General features: G+C 40.0%; 1 protein-coding gene across 1 annotated transcript in view; it reads left to right on the forward strand.

Moving 5' to 3' along the window:
* The window catches only part of CNTNAP2 (contactin associated protein 2), a 1312105-nt gene that overhangs the window by 601523 nt on the left and 687397 nt on the right, over positions 1-23185 (forward strand). Inside the window, exons 5-8 of the mRNA XM_066362952.1 lie at positions 4997-5200; positions 9748-9932; positions 11732-11875; positions 12893-13157. Coding sequence (XP_066219049.1) covers positions 4997-5200; positions 9748-9932; positions 11732-11875; positions 12893-13157 — 798 coding nt within the window. The remainder of the gene's footprint in view (positions 1-4996; positions 5201-9747; positions 9933-11731; positions 11876-12892; positions 13158-23185) is intronic.

Consider the following 23185-nt stretch of genomic DNA (forward strand, 5'->3'; position numbering starts at 1 on the left):
TTACGAAGAGAACCGCATTCACTAGGCATGGTTTAGAAGGAGAATGAGAACCCTGGAATGTCCTCTTACCTTGCCTGAACACCGATTATGCAGCAGGTGTTTATTGTGCCAGAAATACAAAGTGGGACAATGCAGAGTCTGTACTTTAAGAAAGTGTAAGCTCCACAGAGGAAATCCGTGCCATAGAGAGATCATTTCCATTTCCATGTGAGATGAGAAGGGACACGGTAATCTGTCCAAGGGCACCCTGGGACCACAAGCAAGGGCTGCTTCATACAAGGTGGCTTTTCTAGTAGGCGAGCCTTGGGGGATGCTAAACTCGAACTAGATTTTAAAATTAGCTGTGGAATGGAATGAGCGTAGCACCCGGAAAGGCACGTGGTAGATGGCACCACGGTGTGCTGGTGTGGGGTGTGGGGAGAAGGCAGGTCTGTCTGCCCTCGAGGGTGTTGCAGGCCATGCCGAAGAGCTTTTTGCAAAAAAACATGTTAACTTCGGAAAGATCTCTCTAGCTTCTGTGTGGAGAACGGAGTCGAGGAAAATTAGATGGGGAGATGGGAAATGTACATTAACAATGTTAACGCAATAGACAGTTAGGGAGATGCTGGTAGCGTGGCGGTCGTACATATAAAACATAAGCGTTGTGTTTGCAACATAGGCACACTGATTTTACAGGACTGTGAGCTGGCTGCAGGAGCATGAGGAAGGGAGAGGCTCACTAAAGTCCCTGCTCTCTGTCCTAAGAACAGACACCCGGGGGCCCCAGAGAAAGAGTTATGAAGTTGGACAGGTAGAGTTCTGTATGCCTGGGGAAGGTCATGTGGCTCAGTCATCCAGGTAATTACATAGCGGAGTCCAAATTTTATGGGCAAATGAAATCAGACTCCTGGTACTCTTGTGGTGCTAGCATGAGTTGGCAGGCACTTAAGGACAAAACAACACATTCTAGGAAGAAATATTGCATAAAACATGGGATGCTGACCTTCAAGACAGAGCTTTTACTGTTTTTGTTTTGTTTTATTTCTCTCGAAGTTGGAGAGGTTTTTCAGAGTCACCATTTCTAAAAGGGTTCAGACACAGACAACAGTGTGGTGATGGCCAGAGAGAAGGGCTGTGGGGGAGGTAGAGGAAGATAAAGGAGGAATAGATGGTGAAGGAAACTGACTTGGGGTGGTGAAGACACAATACAATCTACAGGTGATGTATCATAGAATTGCACCCCTGAAATCTATATAATTTTATTAACTAATGTCACCCCAATAAATTCAGTAATAAATAAATAAATAAATAAATAAAGCTATCTAGAAAAAACTCATTTGATGCTATTACTCTGAATTAGCTGTTAGTCAATTTTGAAATATGTTTTAACTGTTGATTTAGATTTAAACCACAGATACTTTATCGAAATACAAGGCAGGGAATTAAAAGAAAAAAATCAGATAAAAATCGTGTGCAGAGGGGATGAGATAGACTATGTCCCACCCGAGTTAATGTCTGTCAAGTGAATAATACCAAGTCAATTAGTAATGGTATGAATTTTCCCTTTCACCACACAAATGTAGCTTGATATTATCATTCTTTTTCTCTGACAGTTAAAACCTTCAGTAGTTGTGATACTTCAGTGCATTTAATTAGTAATCAGTAGTCACTGAATTAAATATTAACAATTATTAATACTGTTTTTAAAAGTCATGGTGTATACAAAAGCATTTGATTAAAATGAAAAGTGCTTCAAAACATAGCAAATACTTGTGAAATAGATTACAAGGAGACTTTCGTGTTTCTGTTTCTCTTCTCATTAATTTAGTTATTTGTGCAGGAGAATATATCATACAGATGAATTACAAGTATATTTATATGTAGGGAATGTATTGTTTGCTTTACACAAAAGCAAAGGAAACAAACGAACAAAAAATAAACCTGCCTACTTCTTAATACTGTTCTACAACCAAGGAATAGGGTCTCCTCAGAGAAGTGGCTGATTCTAAGTGTAAGGCAGAAGAATACAGGATCTGCAGTGCCAGAAAGAGAGAGAAAAAAGGGAGAAGAGAAAGAAGGAAGGGGGTGGAGCCAGAGAAGGCGTGGCAAAGAGAGACAGGAACCAACCGGGAGGAGCTCTCTCCAGTCGCTAAGGTTGTAATGATTTGAATAGAGGGTAAGAACTTCCCTGAAATATCTTCTCCAAATTCAGAAAGCAGAGTAAGTAACAATGAATTTAAAAACAACAACAATGACAACTAATGCTTTCTAGGGTGTTGATTTGATGAATCAGGCACATGACCAGCTAGCTCTCTTGAGTTATTGTTGGAAACACGGTTGAGGAAGCTCTGTGATTTTGCAGTCACTTTGTGACTATCTGTTATTGTTGCTCAGCTTGCTTAAACAGGGCAACCACGTACTTAATCACTGCACAGAAAACTTAATTCTAGGAGGTGATAAGCAAGTCAGTATTATGGGGTAGGGGGGAGGGTGGGCAGGGCGGTGACTTGCCCATGAATAACCAGAACATATTATTAGATGTCAAATGAAATTTGAAGGTATTTTTGTAGGAAATTGAACTCAATTCTGGATGTTACAATACCCAAGACTCTTTTAAAAGTGCATGGTATATATGTAGGAATACATTATATAGCATCAGTTATTTCTAGGAATGTTGTAATTTCATGGCAAACTCTAAAATCACAGCCAACTAACTGACACTGTGCAAGTATTTAACTCATTCAGAAAAGAACACCTTTGATTTCATAACATGATAAGCACTATGTATGTTTCTCAACTCACTGCTGACCAGGTATAAGATGAGGCTTAATCTGTTTGGATAGTGTCCATGTTAGTTAATATCCTAGGACTTACTGGCTGAAGAAGTCAACTGTCCCCATCCTTTCTGCCACATTTTCCTTTGCCCTGCATGTAGGGAAGAAAGATAACATTTGCCTAAGTCACTATCCTGTACCTGAGACTGAATATAGATTTTGGTTTAGAAGAAGAGATAGGTGGGGTATCTTTTTCTTTCTATCTAAGCTCAGGGAACATTTGCCTCCTGAGAGATGAGCAGGAAATACATTATGTCAATTAATATATATGGATGGTGTATAAAAGCATGATGTGTCTGTTCTTCAATTGTCACTGATAGGAAATTGAGTGCAGAGTTACTTTCTAGAGTTCAGAATTTATCCCTTCCTTCTGACTTTCATTGATGCATGTTTCAAGACAAAAAAAAAGTAATATCTACCAGTGACAATGGGATTATAAATTCAACCTGGCTCTGATCATCAAATTTCAGTTTTTCTCTCTTTTATTTCTCATCACAGATGATAAAGATATTTCACTTAGAATTCAGCTGCGACAGTATAGTTGATTAAACCAAAGTCTAATTGGCTTTGCACTGTGAGCAGAAACCAAAATTTAATGGCTAGTGTTTTTCCCCCATAGTAAAATAAACCTCTGTGATTCACACTCTCAGAGAACCGAATTCTGTTGATTAAGAAAGTCTTTTTTTATGGGCAGTAAAGAACTGACTATTAGAATTTTAACTTAAACTGCAAAGTTATAATTTTCTCTCTGAACTTTTTAGAATGCAAGAATTCTCTGAACTATTTTTTAATGTAAATATTTTGAGATAATGGGATAAATATTTTTAAAGGATTCAAAGTCTGTTAATGACTTGAAGAAGGAATTTAAACTTACTTTCTTTTTTCACTTCTTATTTTCATTTTATTTGTTTTTTATTTTTCTTGAATTTATTGGGAGGGGCATTGGTTAATAAAATTACATAAGTTCAAGTGTACAGTTCTGTACTACATCATCTGTAGACTGTATTGTGTATCCACCACCCCAAGTCACGTCTCCTTCTGTCACGCTTATCCCAACTGATAGTCTTGTGATTGGAAAGTAATTAGAGCTACCCAGTTTGACTAGGTTCTCCGTGATTTCAAATTAAAAGCCACATGAATGGATTTTAAAAAATACTTTTAATGACAAAGGTCTAATTATGGGAACTAAGTTTCTATTCGTACTCAAAGATTGACCCCTTGGATTAGAAACACAATAACCAATAGAGTACAATAAATTCAATCATCCCATTTTATTTCTGAGGTAAACAAAGTAGCAGTTTAAAACAAATCCCCACAATCGTCTTTGTTTGAGGATGGTGGCAAAGTTGTAAATACGTCTAAAAAGTTTCTACAGTTTTGTCTCCAGTGCAATTCCCTAAAGTCCAATTAGAACTCTTATAGCCACAGGATAGATTAGATATGTGTTCTTTTAACTCATTTATGTCTGAGGCTCAATGTAGTCCAGACGATGAGTAGCGCAGTTCTCCATTCTACAGGCAAGGAGCCAACAAGAAATTTCAGGCAGACACAAGGCCCAGCAGCAAATGGTAAGAAGCTCCTTAAAGTTCAAGTCACTATAAACTCTGAGTGCTACCGTAAAGTTTACCCAAAATGTTGTAGGATAGAAAAAGCATTAGTGAGTGAGTAGACCGTCAAACCCTGACTGACTTTCAAGGGCTTTCCATCTTCTGTCAAAGTAAAGCTAATTTGTAAGTAAAATGTATGTTTAAAAATCCTAAGAATTAGCCTCATTTTAAAAGGAAGGCATTAGAATCTCATTACCCTGCAGGGAATTAAAAATTTGACTTCTTTCCCATAAACTCTGGACTCCCAAGTTAAAATTTGAAGTCTATAAATCATTGATAGCATTTATGTTATTACACATAATTACAGTTGAAGTAACATTTTATATTGATATTGGTGTCTGTGCTCATTTTTTTTTATGACGACTTTCCGTATAATTCACTTCAGGGCACACAATAAACCAAAAGAAGAAATAGAACAAGAATCCAGGACTCCAAATTTCTCAGAGAAAAAAACAAACACTCCTTTCTCATTTTTTTTTTCTGTGCAGACCCGGGTTGGAAAAGGATGTACTCACAACCAGATGTCATTGTGCAATCACTGAACTGTAGCGTTATTTTTATTTTCCTTATTTTTAGGGGCTGATGTTATCAACTTTGATGGCCACGTGGTGCTACCCTATAGATTCAGAAACAAGAAGATGAAAACACTGAAGGACGTCATCGCCTTGAAATTTAAAACCACCGAGAGCGAAGGGGTGATCTTGCACGGGGAAGGCCAACAGGGGGATTACATCACTCTGGAGCTGAAAAGAGCCAAGCTGGTCTTCAGTTTGAACCTCGGTATGTTCTGACTTTTGCCCTGATTCTTTCCATTCATTAATATTTCCGTTTGTGAAATGCTGACGCTGTTTGCCTCTTAAAATGTAAGTTATTTTACAAAGTTCACATTGTTATTAATTTGTTTCTAACACACAGGGGCTGGTATATATTGACATACTGATAACTTATTTATTAAAAATGTATTTACTAAACACCTGTATTGTACAAGGTGTGTACTAGCATCTGTGATACAATGTCGAAAAACTAGAGGATTTTGGAGTTCATAAAGTTTATCACCGAGTGAAGGAGTCAGACAGTATGCTATCTGTTATTATTTTACAACAACTAAATCAAAAGGAATGAGTTCCAATGATAAGTACCATTGACCTTTGAACAGCATGGCAGGTGTGGGGTGCCTAACCCTTGCCTTCTGCAGGTGGAAATCCATGCATAACTCTCAACTCTACGGTTGACTCTTGCATCCGCAGGTGATCTAACCATGGACCGCAAATAGTATTTTCCATCTGAGGTTGGGAATGCTAAGGTCCATGGATACAAAGAGCTGACTGCGTTTATGATATAAAACTTTCGTCTAAGTGAAGCCACACAGTTCGAGCTCATGTTGTTTGAGAGTCACCTGTAGTATGAAGTGAATTGAATGGGCTAATATAATACTGCAGGGGCAACAGGGGTCAACGTCAGAATGTATACTGGGAAAAGTCCTCTTCAAGAAGATGCTCAAGCTGCAACTGATGACAACCACTGGCCAGGAAAATGCCAGGGAGAAGAGCATTTCAGAGGAAGCCATTGCAACAGACAAAGCCCTAATAGCCTCAGGGAACAGCAAGGTTGCTGGTATGCACAGAGGTAGTAAGTGGAAGAGCAGATGAAATCCAAAAGTTTAGGGATTGTCTAAATTCCATAAGATTCTATAGAGCACAGTACAGGCCTTAAATATAAATTTTTTAAAGCATGGGAAGTTTATTGAGACCTCTTATAAGAGAAAATGTTCCCATCAACATGAGAGTCAAAGATGGACGCCTCATGGTACAAGGTGCTGGCTGACACTGGCTTGCAGCAGGTGGCTCTCAGTGGGGATGCAGAGAAAAAGGTCCCCCCTGGAGATGATTTTAGTGCCAACTTCAGCATGATTTGTAATGAACTGAGCATTTAGTAAGAAAGGAAGAGAATAAGTAGAAAACATTTCCTAGGGTATAGTTTAGGCTCCAGGGGACATCATTGCCATTTTCAGAAATAGAAAAAGCTCCGTTTCCCCTGTAGAGTTGCTTCTAATAGAGGATCATTAGCTTCCTCTAATAGAGGAACTACAGAGATCTGTTCCCTGGTAGATTTTAGTTGCTGATTAGTCACCAGAGTTGAGATTTCTCTTAGGGAGTTGCATGTGTGAAATTAACAAGAAAGGGTGCTAACTGGTGATTGACAGGTGGGCAGTGAATAGCAGGAAATAAGAGTATGTGAGGTCACAAAGATGAGGGAAAGGAAAGAGTTGGTCACAGTGTTGAATTCCTTTAAATGTCACATAAGAAGACAGAACAGGGAAGTTACCATTTGGCAACCTAGGGGTCACTGATGATTCACACTTGGTATAATATGTATGAAACATAAAAAAGGAAGTCAGGAAGGACATAGACCATATACTTTTCAATGGTGGAAAGAAGAGATAACACTTTACCTAGTAATTTTTCATAATACTCCCTACTCTTAATATTGAACTTTTATTGTGCTTTTATGTGTTACCCGGGAGAAAATTAGTCCTAATTATTTTGAAACAAGGTTCACTAGAAACTAAGAAGACAATCAACAGATGATGTGTCAAAGAATTGAACACTTGAAATCTATATGATTTGATCAACCCAGTAAGTTTAATGAGAAGTTACTAAGGAAGAATTGGGGAGAGAAACCCAGGAAACAAAGTGTAAGTTATTTTTAAAAATACACGTACGCGCACTGGTGCAGCAATGAGGAGTTTATTTTTTCAGACGTTTCGTCTTTTTTTTTTTTTTAAAGAGAAGCGAAACATGTAGAGCCGCTGTGCTTTTTACAAGGGTGTTCTGAAACATTACTGTTCTGAAACAAGTAACTAATCATGTGACCACACCAAAAGGTAAAAAAATAAAAAAGTTAGGGTCTTTTTCCTAGAGAGCTGTTTACTTACAGACTTTTATTGACTGACCAGAATTTATGACAGCCATGGAAATGCAGTCACTCGTCCACTGTCACTCTTTAAGGCCATTACCTAAATATCAGGCACATCTATCTGCTTCTGAGTCTTCTAGTCCCCACAAATAAAATCAAATGTAGCCTCTCGCTTAGATTTATTCCCCTCCCTCCCATACACACACAGTCATCACATACACTCTTATCACCGAAAGGAAGAAACCTTAACCTCAGTAAAGAATATCAGGTGTAGGCATCATCAGGATCTTCAGTGCAGAAAAGCAAAAGGGGACCATTTAATTCTTCAGTCAGCCCTGTGTTTCTCTTATTTTATTACTATTATGCTATTCATTCTGAAGCAGCATCATATTTTAATAGCATTTAGTGTTGCCTGACCATAAAAAGCATTTGTTAAAAAACAAAATAGAAAAAGGCATAGAAATATTGAAACAGCCTCCAGAGGTGATCTTAGTAAACATTTTGGACTCTCCACAGGCTTTCACTCTTATATGTAGTCTTCTTGCTGTGGAGATCTTATTACAAAGCTAGATGAATGCTACATATTTATTTTTGCAGGTGTTTATTTTCAAGTATGACATTGTGTAAATGTTCCATGTCATTAGCTATTACATTGTGCTTCAGATTATGACATTTGGAGCCAGAGAAAACTGAACATTGTCATGCTGTATTTTCTTCACCAAAAATAACAACACCGACCTCCATAGTAAACAATTGTTAACGAGAGCCCTTTAATAAATGTTCCCTGCATGTCAGAAAGCGTGCTAAGTTCATTGTGTGTGCTAAGTAATCACATCCCCACAGCAACCTTGTAAAGCAGAGACTATTAGTTCCCCATTTTTACATCTGAAGAAACAGAGGCCTAGAGAAGTTAACTTGCCCAGCATTGTAGATCCTCAGAACTCAGGCCCACTGACCCCAGAGTTCATGAGAACTGGGGGTTCATTTTAAAAGGAACCTAATAATTAAAAAAAAAAAACAAGCTTAAAGAACAGATTGAAAGCATTCAAAGAGGAGAGGGGTTAGAGGGCTAGTGAAAACAGTGAAGAGATTAAGCATAGAAAAAAAACTTATAGACACAGATAAGAGTGTGGGGATTGCAGGAGGGAGAGGCAGGTGGCGGAAGGTGGAGGAAGGTAGAGGCAGGATACATGGTGATGGACAGAGACTTGACTTGGGGTGTGAGCATGCAATGTAATGTATGGATGATGTGTTGTAGAATTGTGCACCTGAAACCTGTATAACTGCATTAACTAATGTCACCCCAGTAAATTCATAAATAAATATTAAAAAAAAAATTCCCTTTGCCCTGGCCGGTTGGCTCAGTGGTAGAGCGTCGGCCTGGCGTGTGGGGGACCCGGGTTTGATTCCAAGCCAGGGCACATAGGAGAAGTGCCCATTTGCTTCTCCACCTCCCACCCCCTCCTTCCTCTCTGTCTCTCTCTTCCCCTCCTGCAGCCAAGGCTCCATTGGAGCAAAGATGGCCCGGGCGCTGGGGATGGCTCCTTGGCCTCTGCCCCAGGCGCTAGAGTGGCTCTGGTCGCAGCAAAGCGATGCCCCGGAGGGGCAGAGCATCACCCCCTGGTGGGCAGAGCTTTGCCCCTGGTGGGCGTGCCAGGTGGATCCCGGTCTGGCACACGCGGGAGTCTGTCTGACTGTCTCTCCCCGTTTCCAGCTTCAGAAAAATACAAAAAAAAAAAAAAAAATTTCCCTGGCTGGTTGGCTCAATAGTAGAGCATCAATGTGGCACATGGATGTCCCAGGTTCAATTCCCAGTCAGGGCACACAGGAGAAGTGCTCATCTGCTTCTCCATCCCTCCCCCTCTCACTTCTCTCTTTCTCTCTCTCTCTCTCTTTTTCTCTTCCCCTCTTGCAGCCATGGCTCAATTGGAGCGTGTTGGCCCAGGGCACTGAGGATGGCTTCATGGCCTCCACCTCAGGTGCTAAGAAGAGCTTCATTTCTGAGCAATGGAGCAATGTCCCAGGTGGGCAGAACATTCCCCCTAGTGGACTTCTCGGGTAGATCCTGGTCGGGGCACATATGGGAGTCTATCTGCCTCTCCTCCTCTCACTGAATAAAAAAAAGAAAAGAAAAAGAAATATAAAATAATTGTAAATTAAAATAAATATCTTGGATCTAAAAAAATAAAAGCTCATTTTATTTTTTTATTTTTAAGGGAGTAAACTTTCTTCATCTTAGTAGCTTTTATGTGCTTTGAACATAAAGCTGTTTTTAAGTCTAGTCACCATGCCAGCTTTTCTATAGCAAATTCAGTGGACCAGGCAGCCATCAGTAGTGTCTGAATCAAAAGGCTCCTGCTACCCAGAGCTGTGCTGTCACCTCATGTTTCTTTTCTACTCCTGTGCCTCAGGGAGCAACCAGCTTGGCCCCATATACGGCCACACGTCCGTGATGATGGGCAGCCTGCTGGACGACCACCACTGGCACTCTGTGGTCATCGAGCGCCAGGGCCGGAGCATTGACCTCACCTTGGACCGGAGCATGCAGCACTTCCGCACCAACGGGGAGTTCGACTACCTCGACCTGGACTATGAGGTGAACTTGAGGAAGTGTAAACTGTGATTCGGGGTTCCATTGGCTGCCTCTTGGATTATTGCTAATTAGGTGCCTTCTCCAAAGAAAACTTAACTGACAATGTCAAAACCTAATTTACTCATATGTCATTTTATTTTCCTAAAGGGAAATGAAAATACCTAGGTAAACTCTAACACACAGAAAAGAAATAAAACAACACTTTTAAATGAGTATTTAGTGCATATTATTAAAAATGTGATGTGACATGTCATTAAGCATAGAAGATTGTATTACTGTCAGCTGGGGAAGAAATCAATATAATAAGGTATGGCTAGGAAACCCAACACTCCATTTAAGTATCAATAATTATTTTTTTAAGTTTTAAATTTATTGCGCTAACATGGTTTTCAGTGTCCCACTCAATATAATATCCCCCATCCCCACCCCAAAGTATCAGTAATTCTTAACCTTTGGTGTCAGGTACACCTACATGTACCTAAGTTCAGTTTCGTGCTGCTTGAAAATATTGTTTCAATAATTCTATTATTTTAGTTATTATCTATTTTTCCTTTTGTAGTTTTTAAATCTTTAAATATATTGTTTTCCTCTTTCATTCCTATATTTAAACTTTATGATTAATGATATATAGCTAACCATTATTAAATGAGGTATTTTGATTTTTTGTATTACCTCATAAACCATTATTAATTTGTGCTTTTTCCCTGAAATCCAATTACACATTTTAAATGCCATGATGCCAAGTAATAGAACATAATTTTTTAATGGCCTCCTAGAACGCAAAGACTTTTGCATTATGTATCAAATATGAAGTCTTGACATTTAAAATCATCTTAACTATTGCTTTCATTTTCAAAACTTTGTAAGGAAAATTGATAATGGTAACATTGAATGATAATTAAAGCACAGATAACATCTAGATTATATATCTTGATAGTACAGGTATGATTAGTAGATTCATCTACTACAAATCCTTTATTAGTGGTAAATGTCATAATTGGCAGTGCATAAATAAGTAAAATTTTGTATTATATGAAAATTATAGAACAATACTGTAATTTGACCAAAGATATACGGAAAAATACATAACTCTCTTTTTATAGGCAATAATAGCTAGAGATTCACAAAAAGAAATAGAATTAAAATTTTTTATTCCTTAGAATTTAAAAGATATATATATGGGCCTGTACATCTCCAGTTATACCCCCCAAGTTTTAAGATGTTCCTAATCAATATAGTAATGGGCCTTCATGAACTGTTTCCTGTATTCACCACAAGTCTAATTAATTTTTTACTTTAATGGTCATTAGACTATAAGTCAATGTTGGGTAGATACAATATTTCCTGCCTTTGGCTAGAGTTTTATTAACTTACATATAAGTGCTGGTTATCGCATGATAGCTAGAAGCATTTATTGATAGTATATCTTTGAAGGATAAACATAAAAACTCATTTGTAATATTACGTAATAAAATATGTTTGCTGTATGACATGTTTTCAAACATTCCCGGGGAAGTTTATGAAATGCCTTTTGGGCAGCAGAAACACAAGAGACGGTTGCTCTTCTCTTCAAGTTATAATCTAATTGTCAGAATTAATGATACTGTTACACACTTCAATAACAGAATAAATTTATAAGCAACAGATTTCAGAGACAGATCAATGTCTGTATATATTGGTCGATGTAAAGGTAACTGGCCTTGCCTATATTAATAGCACTCTAATGTATTGGGAATGTTAATTTTTTTTAAAGTCAAATACACTGTGAATGCTTATTGATTTATTTATTATTTTTCTCAAAGATCACCTTTGGAGGCATACCTTTCTCTGGGAAGCCGAGTTCCAGCAGTCGGAAGAATTTCAAAGGCTGCATGGAGACCATTAACTACAATGGCGTCAATATCACTGACCTGGCACGGAGGAAGAAATTGGAGCCCTCGAACGTGGTAAGATCTGTTTCCACCTGAAATATCGACTCATAGAAAAATCACAGAACTTCTGTTATAATCTAATTGTCAGAATATGTGGAGCATTGTATGACAGCAACATCATAGCATCATTTTTTATCATGCTTGTATTGGGCTCAACAGTGTGAAACTGACTTTAGAATCATTGAATGAGTAGATATTGGATGTCTCCTGAGAAGTGATACCAGTTTTGGGATTGAATTCACCAGAAATAGATGGTGAGTTCCATTCCAGTGGGGCAGGGAATGTTAGCCTGCATGTGTCTGGTTCCTTATTTCACGGGAATAGGTGTCCCATGTGGGCTTCTTCTGGGCAGGTGTGCAGCCCTTAAAATGCCAGCATCGTGTTTGCAAATGTCTCACATATGTGGCTCACCATTTCTTGTTTATGATGAAATTCAGTATTTCAAAAGTGTTAAAAGCAGGACCTTTATTATACTCACTTCCATGTTTCCAAGGAGAAGTCATCCAAGTATATAAATAAATACATTTTTTTCCCCTTAAGGCTCTAAACCTATCAAATATGAGGTAATTAAATAAAGATTGACTACCATTGGGTAGTGAAGCCTGCGACATAGATGCTCACTGTGGTCTTCTGGCTCTGATGTGAGTGGTTTCCAGGTTTTAACTATTTCAAGGAGGGGAGCAACAGGTCTTGGTGGTCTTCAGAAAATCCACTGGTCCACACTCAGACTTCTAGAGACACACAGCCCATCCGGGTCAGCCCGTCACAGCAGGCTGTCTGTCAGTGTTGTGTTGGATGGTGCTTGTTAGACTCCTCACTTGATGACCAACTTCTGCACCTTGCTAGGTACACCCTCCAAGGACACCCATGCCAAGGTATCCAGTTGCTGAATTCACATCATGTGTGCGAGCATTTGAGACAGGCTAGTGCTCTGCTGTGCAATTTGTAGAACTGTCGCTTTGTCTGCTGTCTTACATGGATGCTTGTTTTACTGTGCATTTACCGCAAAAGAACGCCCTCATGTTCTTGCAGGGCAATCTGAGTTTCTCGTGCGTGGAGCCCTACACGGTGCCCGTCTTCTTCAATGCCACCAGTTACCTGGAGGTGCCCGGACGGCTCAACCAGGACCTGTTTTCGGTCAGTTTCCAGTTCAGGACGTGGAACCCCAACGGGCTCCTGCTCTTCAGTCACTTCGCAGATAACTTGGGCAATGTGGAGATCGACCTCACGGAGAGCAAAGTGGGTGTTCACATCAACGTCACGCAGACCAAGATGAGCCAGATCGAGATCTCCTCAGGTCAGTGACACCTGCGACGTTGTCACCGGCAACTGCTGAAGCGATTTTCCTAGATAAAGTAGCATTCGTTTTGTTTTGTGTTGTTCAGGGTTCATGCTGGTGCTTCTGTTTGGATCCAGAGTTTTGAGGTTCTGACTTGGTTGTCCCGGGTGCTGACCGAATGAGGGAAACTCGGAACCTCACTGAGGAGGGGAGGTGTGGGCGAGGAGAAGAAGAGTTGGTTGAGACTGCCTTAGGGCACTAAAACCTTCTATTTCTTCCAAATGCTCATTCTTATTTAATAGAGGAACTGATATTCCTTTAAGTGACTGTTTTATGTTTAAAAACAAAGAATGTTTATTTTACTAGCACAGTATCTGGTACCTTTTGACTTCATGGACATTGAAATTGCTTTCACTACTAGTAATAGGATTATATAATAACTTCATTAGAGCTTCAAAGATATAGTCAACGGCCTGCTTCAAAACTTCAAAGTGGTTTTGCTAAATTTATGCAAGTTGTCAGGAAAAAGAAAAGAGCAAACAAACAAGGGTTAGTGCAAGATGTCTGTATCAGCTGAAGGAAGACGGGCCTGGCTGGAGGGTCATTTTTAAACCTGACATCTTCGGGAGGCTTCAGTAACATCGTTACCTGAACAGACACAGAAACCTGGCAATAATCTCTGAGTCCTGCACTCCAAAGCAATTGCAAAGCGAGATGTTCCCAGAGGAAAATGGGACAGGATAGGAGATGGAGAAAGCAGTACAGTTTTCACACAATTTCTTGGGATGTTCTGGGAAATCGTTGTATTTATGTTGTCAAGGACTCCTTAGAAAACAGAGGGAAACTGTAATTTCTGAGCTCCTTGTGCAGATGTACAACACACAGAGCAAGTTCATGACCGAGTGCTCAGCTGCGTGACAGCTGGCTCTGAGTCGAAACACTCCCGGTTCACTGGTGACACCATATGCGGTCACTGTTCCCAACACATCCTGCTCTATGTGTTCATCTCATTCCCTTCTACGCTGTCAGCTCTCTGAGGACAGTGGCCATGCCTGGGTTGTCTCTGGCACCTAGGACCGCTCCTATAACAGAAGAGGTGCCTCGGGAATGAATGTTGGTCAAGTCCAGCCCAGTGGCTCTTTGAAATAGTGTTCATTCACAGAGTATCTCTTGTTGAAGGATAGGTGCCCTTTCTTTTGTAAATAAATAGTCTTGGTGTTTCCGTATGATATGGCTGTTGGGACTGCTACTGAAAAGAAATGGAGGGCATAGCTACCATTCTGTAAGAGGTGTTTCTGAAATCAAATGCTGCTGCGAGCTACTGAGAAATTTGCTTCTTGTGTTTGCTTTGTTAGCTTTGTTTTCTCCCTGAATGTACAGAGTCAAAATGATTGATCAGCCATATGGTATCGCTGCTTCCCCGTCTGAATTCACTTGGGGAGATGTAGAGCAACTGGGAACTATCTGCAGAGATCAGAATAACACTTAAAACAAATACACGTATAAATATTTAGCACAGTGGGGAAACTCACTAAATTCTGTTATGAGGAAGGATTCTTTTCTGGTGAGTAAACACATACCTATATGTAGGGAGGCCTCCCTCTGGAGCACCTTAAATAACACGGCGTCCTGGAGACATCATCAGGGGAGGGACAGCATCTTAAACATCATGATCAACAGTTACTAATGGAAGTGGGTCAAGTAGAGGACTTGAAGATCCTCTTATCTAATTTAAACTGTATTTATTAAAAACAAAAAAAGGAGAAACCCAATATTTAACAACTGTACATCTTAATAGAATTGTGTAAGTATGATAAAGTTGAACTTTCGAAACGTGTGTCAATTTAGCCAAGAATTCATGCAAAGTAAGGGGAACTGATATGAAATCTCAATATTTCTGTAGTCTCACTCTTACATATTACAATGAAAAGACCTTGGTCTTTTAAATATTTTTCATTTTTATTTTCTTATTCATGTAGTGAAAACTAAGATCTCATCAGATAGTACTGCTCCAGTTTGAGAAGTTCTAGTAAATACAGGCACAGCCACTTTAAAAAGTTGTATCCTGTAGTCATTTAAACTGTGTTTATTAACACATAGGAAAGAAAAAGCAAGGACTCCAATGAGACAATGACATCCATTCATCCCACAAGTACATGTAGTCCACAGAAGACAATTTTCATCTGTATTTTAATGCATTTTAACAAATTCGATGAAATGTAAAAATGAGAAAACAATTAATTTAGAAAAATAAGTTCACTGTAGATGTACTCCAATAATTTTGAGGTTTTCTTTTCTACCTTTTGCTTTTCCATTAAAAAAAAATTGCCATGGTCCACTAAATGATTTCATGACCTAAAAACAAGTTGTGACCCACAGTTCGGAAAATACTAACCTACAGATTTGTTTTCTCAATTGAAGCCTTGGGATGATTTCAGGTTCAAGTTGCCTCGGTGCATTTCCTTTATCACTTTATATTGGAAAAATAAATATATCTTCCAGGAACAAATTATGATAGTAATTTCTAGTAAGAAAGTACTATGAGTGTATTACTTTCTGATGTATGGCCAAAAAAAAAAAAAAAAAAAAAGAAAAGAAAAAATCCCTAACCACTACTCGAAATAAGGTTTTTATTGTAAAACGCCTCAATTTAATGCCACTAAATCACAAATAGACGTTTAGGATAATACCCTAAAGTTGTGATCTGCCCATATTAATAAGATTCTAAGGTGTGATTTAGCATTTATATAGGGAAAGGAAAGTTAATTCTATTAATGACCTTTCTCACCTATTGAAAAACAAAAATCAATTTCAACACAAAGCCTTCCAGAAAAATCATTCAGAGCCTGCCATCTCCTAAATTAACTGCTGGCCGGGCTGGAGTAGTCAGACCTCCTTGTTTTGTTTAGGCCGACATTGCTTCCAGTTTGGAAGGGCTTTGCTGCATCCTCGCTGATGGAAAAGCTGCTCTCAGCAAGTAACAACCTTGTGTTTCCGCCTCCAGCGAAGAATCTTCCTGTGGTCTTGCTTTCTTTTTGCTTTTGTTAACCTTTGAGTTCCATTCGGGCAGCTCTGGTAAAATAACCCCAAAACTCAGTGGCTTATAACAACAGATGCCTATTCCCTTCCTCATGACCTGAGAGCCTCCCGAGGGCCCCACCTCCTAATACCAGTACACTGGACATTAGCATATCAATGCAGTTGGCCCTGGAACCATGTGGGCTTAAACTCTTTAGGTCCACTTACACGTGTATTTCTCCCCCCAGGAAACACTGTAAATTCATTTTCTCCTCCTTATGACTTTTTAAATGACGTTTTATTTTCTCTAGCTTACTTGATGATGAGACTATACAGCATATAATACAACAAAATATGTGTTAGTCAAATGTTTGTTATCGGTCAGGCTTCCAGGGAACAGTAGGCTATTTGTGGTTTAAGTTTTCTGGGGGAAATCTAAAGTAATAGCTGCATTTTTTACTGCATGCAGGGGGGAGGGGTGCCTCTAACCTCTAACCCCTATGTTGCTCACGGGAAAATTGTATATTAATTTGGGGTGTATGGCCAGTAATCACGGCCATCGCTGCCATTGCCAGGCAGGTGCAGGTTCACATGAGATTCGGTCAGATGGTAAAGAAACTGCGGAGCCAAAAACTGGTGGGCCATTGCTTTTATTCTAGCCTCACACCTGGCCGGCGAGTAAACACTAACACACAGGGCTCCAAAACCCACTCATTCAGCACTCACAAAGCTACTGACACATCCGGGATTTCCTAGAATCGAAGGCCCCTACAGTCTTATTCACCTCAGGTTCCCCATCTGCTTCTCCTTCAGCACCCTGCCATCTTGGCTGCCTTCTCTGCAAAAATCATTGCTTCCTTCTTCCTCCTTCTTCTTCTCCTTAAAACACTTTGGCGGGAAAACCCCTCCTCCAGCACACATTAGCATAACGAAGCCCCTTCTGAAGCAGGAAGATAATTAGCAGTTTCACAGATCACATATCTGGGCAGCCATTTTTAACAATAAAAGTGAACAAACTCAAATAACACAATTTAAAAAAAATTATTTGCCCCACTTGGGGGAACACAGACATTCAAATGAGGGTACAAGGAGGAGATGTTTTCTTGGCTTTTCGTGTAGTTGGGAAGTTACAGGTCAGGACTGCCAAGTTCACAGATCAGTTTCAGTGAATGCATTTCCCTGAGACTACTCATGGCCCCTGTCTAGCCTAAGCAATTAGAATATCTCTTCTCTTGATTTTATGAACTTTAGAGAATGTAGTTAGCACACTGATGTTTGAAAGAATTAATTCATTTTAATTCCCGATTTCTGTGATAGCTAGCTCCATGGAGTTACTTCCTTATCCCATAAGGATGGAAAGGTTTAATTTGTAATACTATTTTTTAAGTTATAATTGTTGATTGAGATTGATTTTCAAATTTGTGATTTCAAATGGCTGATATTAAAACAAATTTCCACAACTCAAACATTAGTGTTTATCTAGACATTACTTTACTTGCTTCAGGTGATTTGTTTTACAACGTCTTATAGCAGAAGTGACTGGAAAATTTGTTTAGTAATACTTATTATATTCTTTAATTCAAGTTCAAACCATAATTATAAGAAGCCTTAAAAATGTCACCCCTCTTTAATCAATTAATTTTGAATCATTCTGATTTCACAGGAGCAAAGAAGTACACAGAATATTTATCTTAATATGTAAAACATAATAATAAATAAAAATAAACTAAATATTTTAAATGAAGAGATAATTGAAGAGTGTTACCTTATGGGTGGAATATCGTTATGTCATGAGTAGTCATGTTTCTTTTCTTGTGTGTGTGTGACAGAGACAGAGAGAGAGACAGATAGAGGTACAAATAGGGACAGACAAATCAGAAGGTAGAGGTGAGCAGCATCAAATCTTTGTTGTGGCACCTTAGCTGCTCATTGATTATTTTCTCATATGGGCCTTGACTGGGGGGCTACAGCAGACCGAGTGACCCCTTGCTCAAGCCAATGACCTTGGGCTCAAGCCAGCGACCATGGGGTCATGTCTGTGATCCCACACTCAAGCCAGCAACCCCGCACTCAAGCTGGTGAGCCCACACTCAAACCAGATGAACCCGTGCTCTAGCTGGCTACCTCGGGGTTTCAAACCTGGGTCCTCTGTGTCCCAGTCCAACTCTCTATCCATTGTGCTACCGCCTGGTTAGGCAGAGAAATCATGTTTCTTAAGTAAAGTTTTAATACCTTTGGAAAATTTAATATGGTATATTGAAATATTTATAAAAATATATATAGAATATGACCCTAATATTACTATATAAATATATAGATAGCTAAAACATAGTTCAGATCGAAATAAAAACTGAATAATACAAATAGTAATCATCTCTAGTTGATGGGTTATCAGTACATGACTAACTTCTTAGTACATTTCCTGTATTATTAAAATGTACTACAGCAAACAATGTCCGAAGAAAAGGGGACATTTTAATTTATAATCACATTTTAAGATACTATACCTAGCCTTGTTTCTATGGGGTATCTGGACCTTTTAAAATATCCTATGCCCTTTTCAGGGAGGAGGAATCAAACATGATTGTGTATTTGTGCATACAGTAGCTTGCTTATTTATTTGTTTATGTATGTATTTTTCTGAAGTGAGAAGTGGAGAGGCAGAGAGACAGATGCCCGCATGCACCTGACCAGGATCCCACCCAGCATACCCACCAGCAGGTGATGCTCTGCTCATCTGGGCTGTTGCTCCATTGTAACTGGAGCCAGGAGCCATTCTAGTACCTGAGGTAGAGGCCATGGAGCCATCCTCAGCACCTGATCAAATATGCTCCAATGGAGCCTTGGCTGTGGGAGGGGAAGAGAGAGAAAGGAGAAGGGGAAGAGAGAGAAAGGAGAAGGGAAAGGGTGGAGAAGCAGATAGGCACTTCTCCTGTGTGCCCTGGCCCAGAATCGAACCTGGGACTTCCGCAGTATGGAAGACGCTCTTCCACTGAGCCAGCTGGCCAGAGCTCGTATAATAGCTTTTTAAAATGACAAGGAGAGGATAAACTTTAGTAAATGGTGGTGGATAAAACGGAGGTTAAAACCTCCCAACAGAGAGCATGTTATGTTTTAAAAACTTCGGTGTACTATACAGAAAAATGTGCAACCAAACATCTGGGCACCCTTTGACCCAGGGAGGTTGACACATAAAATTAACCATCTTATTAACTTTAGATACTTTTGTTGTTGAGTATATAGGTCTGTGTTAAATAGTTAACAAAATAAATTAAAAAATAGTGTCACGCAGAAGTTAGAGATTGGTTCCTTTCATAATCAGAAAGAACGCAGTTGTTGGATTGGAAGTTCCTTCCCAACCCACCCTCTCCCCGTTAATCTTATGAGAACTTCATAGGAAGTACTTGGGGTAGTGCACTTGTCCAGGGAAGTCAGAGTGTGCGAGACTACAGTAGATTATCATCTACCTTTTTTCCCCCTTTGATAATTTTTAAGCAATTTGAGCTATTCCATGTGGGAAGAATGAAGGTACGTTGCGTAACCTGTTGCTTCATTAAGATTCGTTGCAGAGATGAGCCTCCTTTGGGGTCCTGCAGGCCCAGTAGACCTACTTGGGAACCTCTGCAGTTAACCCGAGACCCCCCTAGAGAAGGAGTCCGCAGAACAGCCTCTGAGACGGGTACTGCGTAGGTGTCTCCGCGTCTTGCCTTTGTTCATAAAAATGTTTAACGAGAAAATGTTGGAGGAGCCACACAAGACTGCTCAGAAAGTTCCCTTTGGTGATGTTGTATCATAAAGGAACTGTGTGTCTGGACCCATCTTTTATCAGCATTCAATTTTATGATGTGTTTTATTCGGACACATTACCCTGGAGGCCGTTCTAACCCAAGCACAGACCCAACTTCTGAAAACTGAGTCGTCTCTCTTCTCTGCAGTCACAGCTTAGCCCCTCTGACTTCCTGTGGTCTCATTTTTATAAGTGAAGTTCTGCCTAGATCTTGGCTGTACCACGTGTTCGCATGGGAAGTTTTCTAAACATTGCTGATAACATTGGGGAACAAAAGTTTTGTTGCATCCACAAAAACACTTGTTCTTACCTAATTAGAGTGTGCTGACCTCACATCTGACATTAGTTTTCCTTTGTGAGCTACAGTTTTTTTTTGCAATTAAATATTTTAGGTTTTTATCTTATTGTAAAATTTTCAACATTTAGTTTAACATAGTGAAGTAGAATGTCTTCTTGGGCATCATCTTTGTGAAAATATAATAATTTATATAATGCAGTAAATACACTAATACACTAAAAGATATGATTGCATCAGAATTTGTCTACAACTGGATCAGACAGAAATAACAGTCACTGCTGTGGTCCTTAGGTTCACGCCAAACCATGGGAATGCCAAAAGGCATTCCTTTGCGTTTTCCTTTTGTCCAGTCATGAAGCATTTTCTCACAATTATGACACACAGTATGAGGAGTCCAATTCTTGTCTTGATCGCCAAGGGGAACTTGAAAATAGGCAATATATGCACGTGTCACAAATGATGAATATTGCGCCTTTGACATTGAAGTGTGTAACAGCCACATATATAACAGAAGGTGTCAAGACTATTCTTATATTTACACCTACTCGAAGAAGCCATGATTCAATCTTAAAACAAAATAAGAGGGTGTTTTTTATCAGATAATAATTTTTTTTCTTCATTTTTCCGAAGCTGGAAATGGGGAGGCAGTCAGACAGACTCCCGCATGCACCCGACCAGGATCCACCCGGCATGCCCACCAGGGGGTGATGCTCTGCCCCTCTGGGGCATCACTCTGTTGCATCCAGAGCCATCCTAGCACCTGAAGCAGAGGCCACAGAGCCATCCTCAGCGCCCAGGCCATCTTTGCTCCAATGGAGCCTCAGCTGCGGGAGGGGAAGAGAGAGACAAAGAGGAAGGAGAGGGGGAGGGGTGGAGAAGCAGATGGGCACTTCTCCTGTGTGTCTTGGCCGAGAATTGAACCTGGGACTCCTGCACGCCAGGCCGACACTCTACCACTGAGCCAACCGGCCAGGGCCTCAGATAATAATTTTTTACATTTAAAAACAACTACAATTATATAAAAGTGATGTTTGTAAAACATTAATTGCTGTGGTTATGTTCAATCCAAGAGTACTTGCCCTTTAACTCCAATTTAAAAACCAGTGCATGCCATTAACTGTAACATAAAGAAATTAAAATTTCATAAAAACTAGAGCATGTACCAAAAAACAGATTTCAGATTTGGAATCAACGATGCAGAAATATATAGAAACAGTTCTAAAACCTCATGCAACAGAAAATAAAAATAAAAATTTGTTCCCCAGTGAATCGAACAGTCTTCCTCCCATGGCTTCCAGCTATGCTTTCAGTCTTTGCTGGGATGCGTTCAGAGGTAGGGGCCTGTTGCTGACCCTCTGTCCAGAGGCTGGGATTTTGATGCCTGCAAACACACCACCCCACTGCCAGGTCCCTGCCTCGATACGAGAGTACGCCTCATTCTGATTTCCCAGCGATATTCCTCTCCCCTCATTCCAGGTCCCTGCTATTTTATTCTGGACCCTGAAATGGCTGACTTGAGTAGAGGCTGCAACCTCTGAGATCCTACATAGATTGCCTTGTGTCTTTTGGGCACAAGTTCTAACTGTCTCCCAACTTGAAATGCCTCTGTCAATCCTTGTACTTATCTACACCAAGGCTCTACCTCACGCTTCCTTCTCTGTCAACCAATTCCTATTGCTTCAGGTGTGCAGATACAACCATTAATTTGGAAAGGGGGTAAGGGGAGAATGACAAGCAGGGAAGCTGTAAAAAGGCCACACAGTTCCCCAAGTGTGCGTTTGGGCTGGGTGTAGGTGGCTAGCTGCTGTTGTTGCCAGGGTTCCAGCAGAGAGGAGCCTGCCCATTGAATGCTCTACATCAGTAGTCCCCAACCTTTTTTGGGCCATGGACCGGTTTAATGTCTGAAAATATTTTCACGGACCGGCCTTTAGGGTGGGATGGATAAATGTATCATGTGACCGAGACAAGTGTCAAGAGTGAGTCTTAGACAGATGTAACAGAGGGAATCTGGTCATTTTAAAAAAATAAAATATCATTCAGACTTAAATGTAAATAAAACAGAAACAATGTAAGTTATTTATTCTTTCTCTGTGGACCAGTACCAAATGGCCCATGGACCGGTACTGGTCCACGGCCCGGGGGTTGGGGACAACTGCTCTACATCTTTACGGGTCAGGAGTCAGGAAAGCTGACTTCTTAGGGAGCCTCGGGGAGGCTGATACCATCTGGCTCCTATGGGGTGCTCCCTCGTCTGCTAATCCAGCTCTCCACGAACGAACTAGGAGGTGGAAGAAAATGACGTGTAGGAACATTCAGATGGTCCTCTTCTACTCCAGAGAGAGCAGTAATGATTATGACAATCACTAAAGGCTATTACATGCTTCCACCGTGACTGTCCCTGTGCTCAATTCTGTACATTGATTTTCTTCCTTACATTCCCAATGACCTTGTGAGTTAGGTATAAAATCTTCTTTCAACCTCATTTATATCAGTGCTAAAAATCATTCTTCTAGTGACCCAAGTTCAAAGCCTAAGAGAAAATGAAATTTTGTTCTCCATTTTTATTATATTTTTTGCCTGGCTCATGTATCACCAGTTCTTTGGAAGTTCATCATCCATGCATTTGTTTATTTTTTATCCCAGTTCAAAATATCATCACCTGACAAGATCATTAGGTCTGTCTTCATCACCAGTCATCGTCCTGTGAGGATGATGGGTGTGTCCTAAGCGTAGGCTCTGGGTCCCAACTCCCAGCTGGCTGACACTGATGGAAGGCTTTCTCTGTTCCTGTCCCTGTGTAAATTAAGCTCATCTACCAAAGTGCATTTAGTCATTTAATTCAGTAACTCCTCAGGAGAAAGGTCATGATCGTCTGTCATGGATCAGTGAAGAAACAGAGGCACAGGGATAGAATAACTCATGCAGACTTGTCCAGTGATGAAA

This window comes from Saccopteryx leptura, chromosome 2, assembly GCF_036850995.1.
Source record: "Saccopteryx leptura isolate mSacLep1 chromosome 2, mSacLep1_pri_phased_curated, whole genome shotgun sequence".
Taxonomy (NCBI): domain Eukaryota; kingdom Metazoa; phylum Chordata; class Mammalia; order Chiroptera; family Emballonuridae; genus Saccopteryx; species Saccopteryx leptura.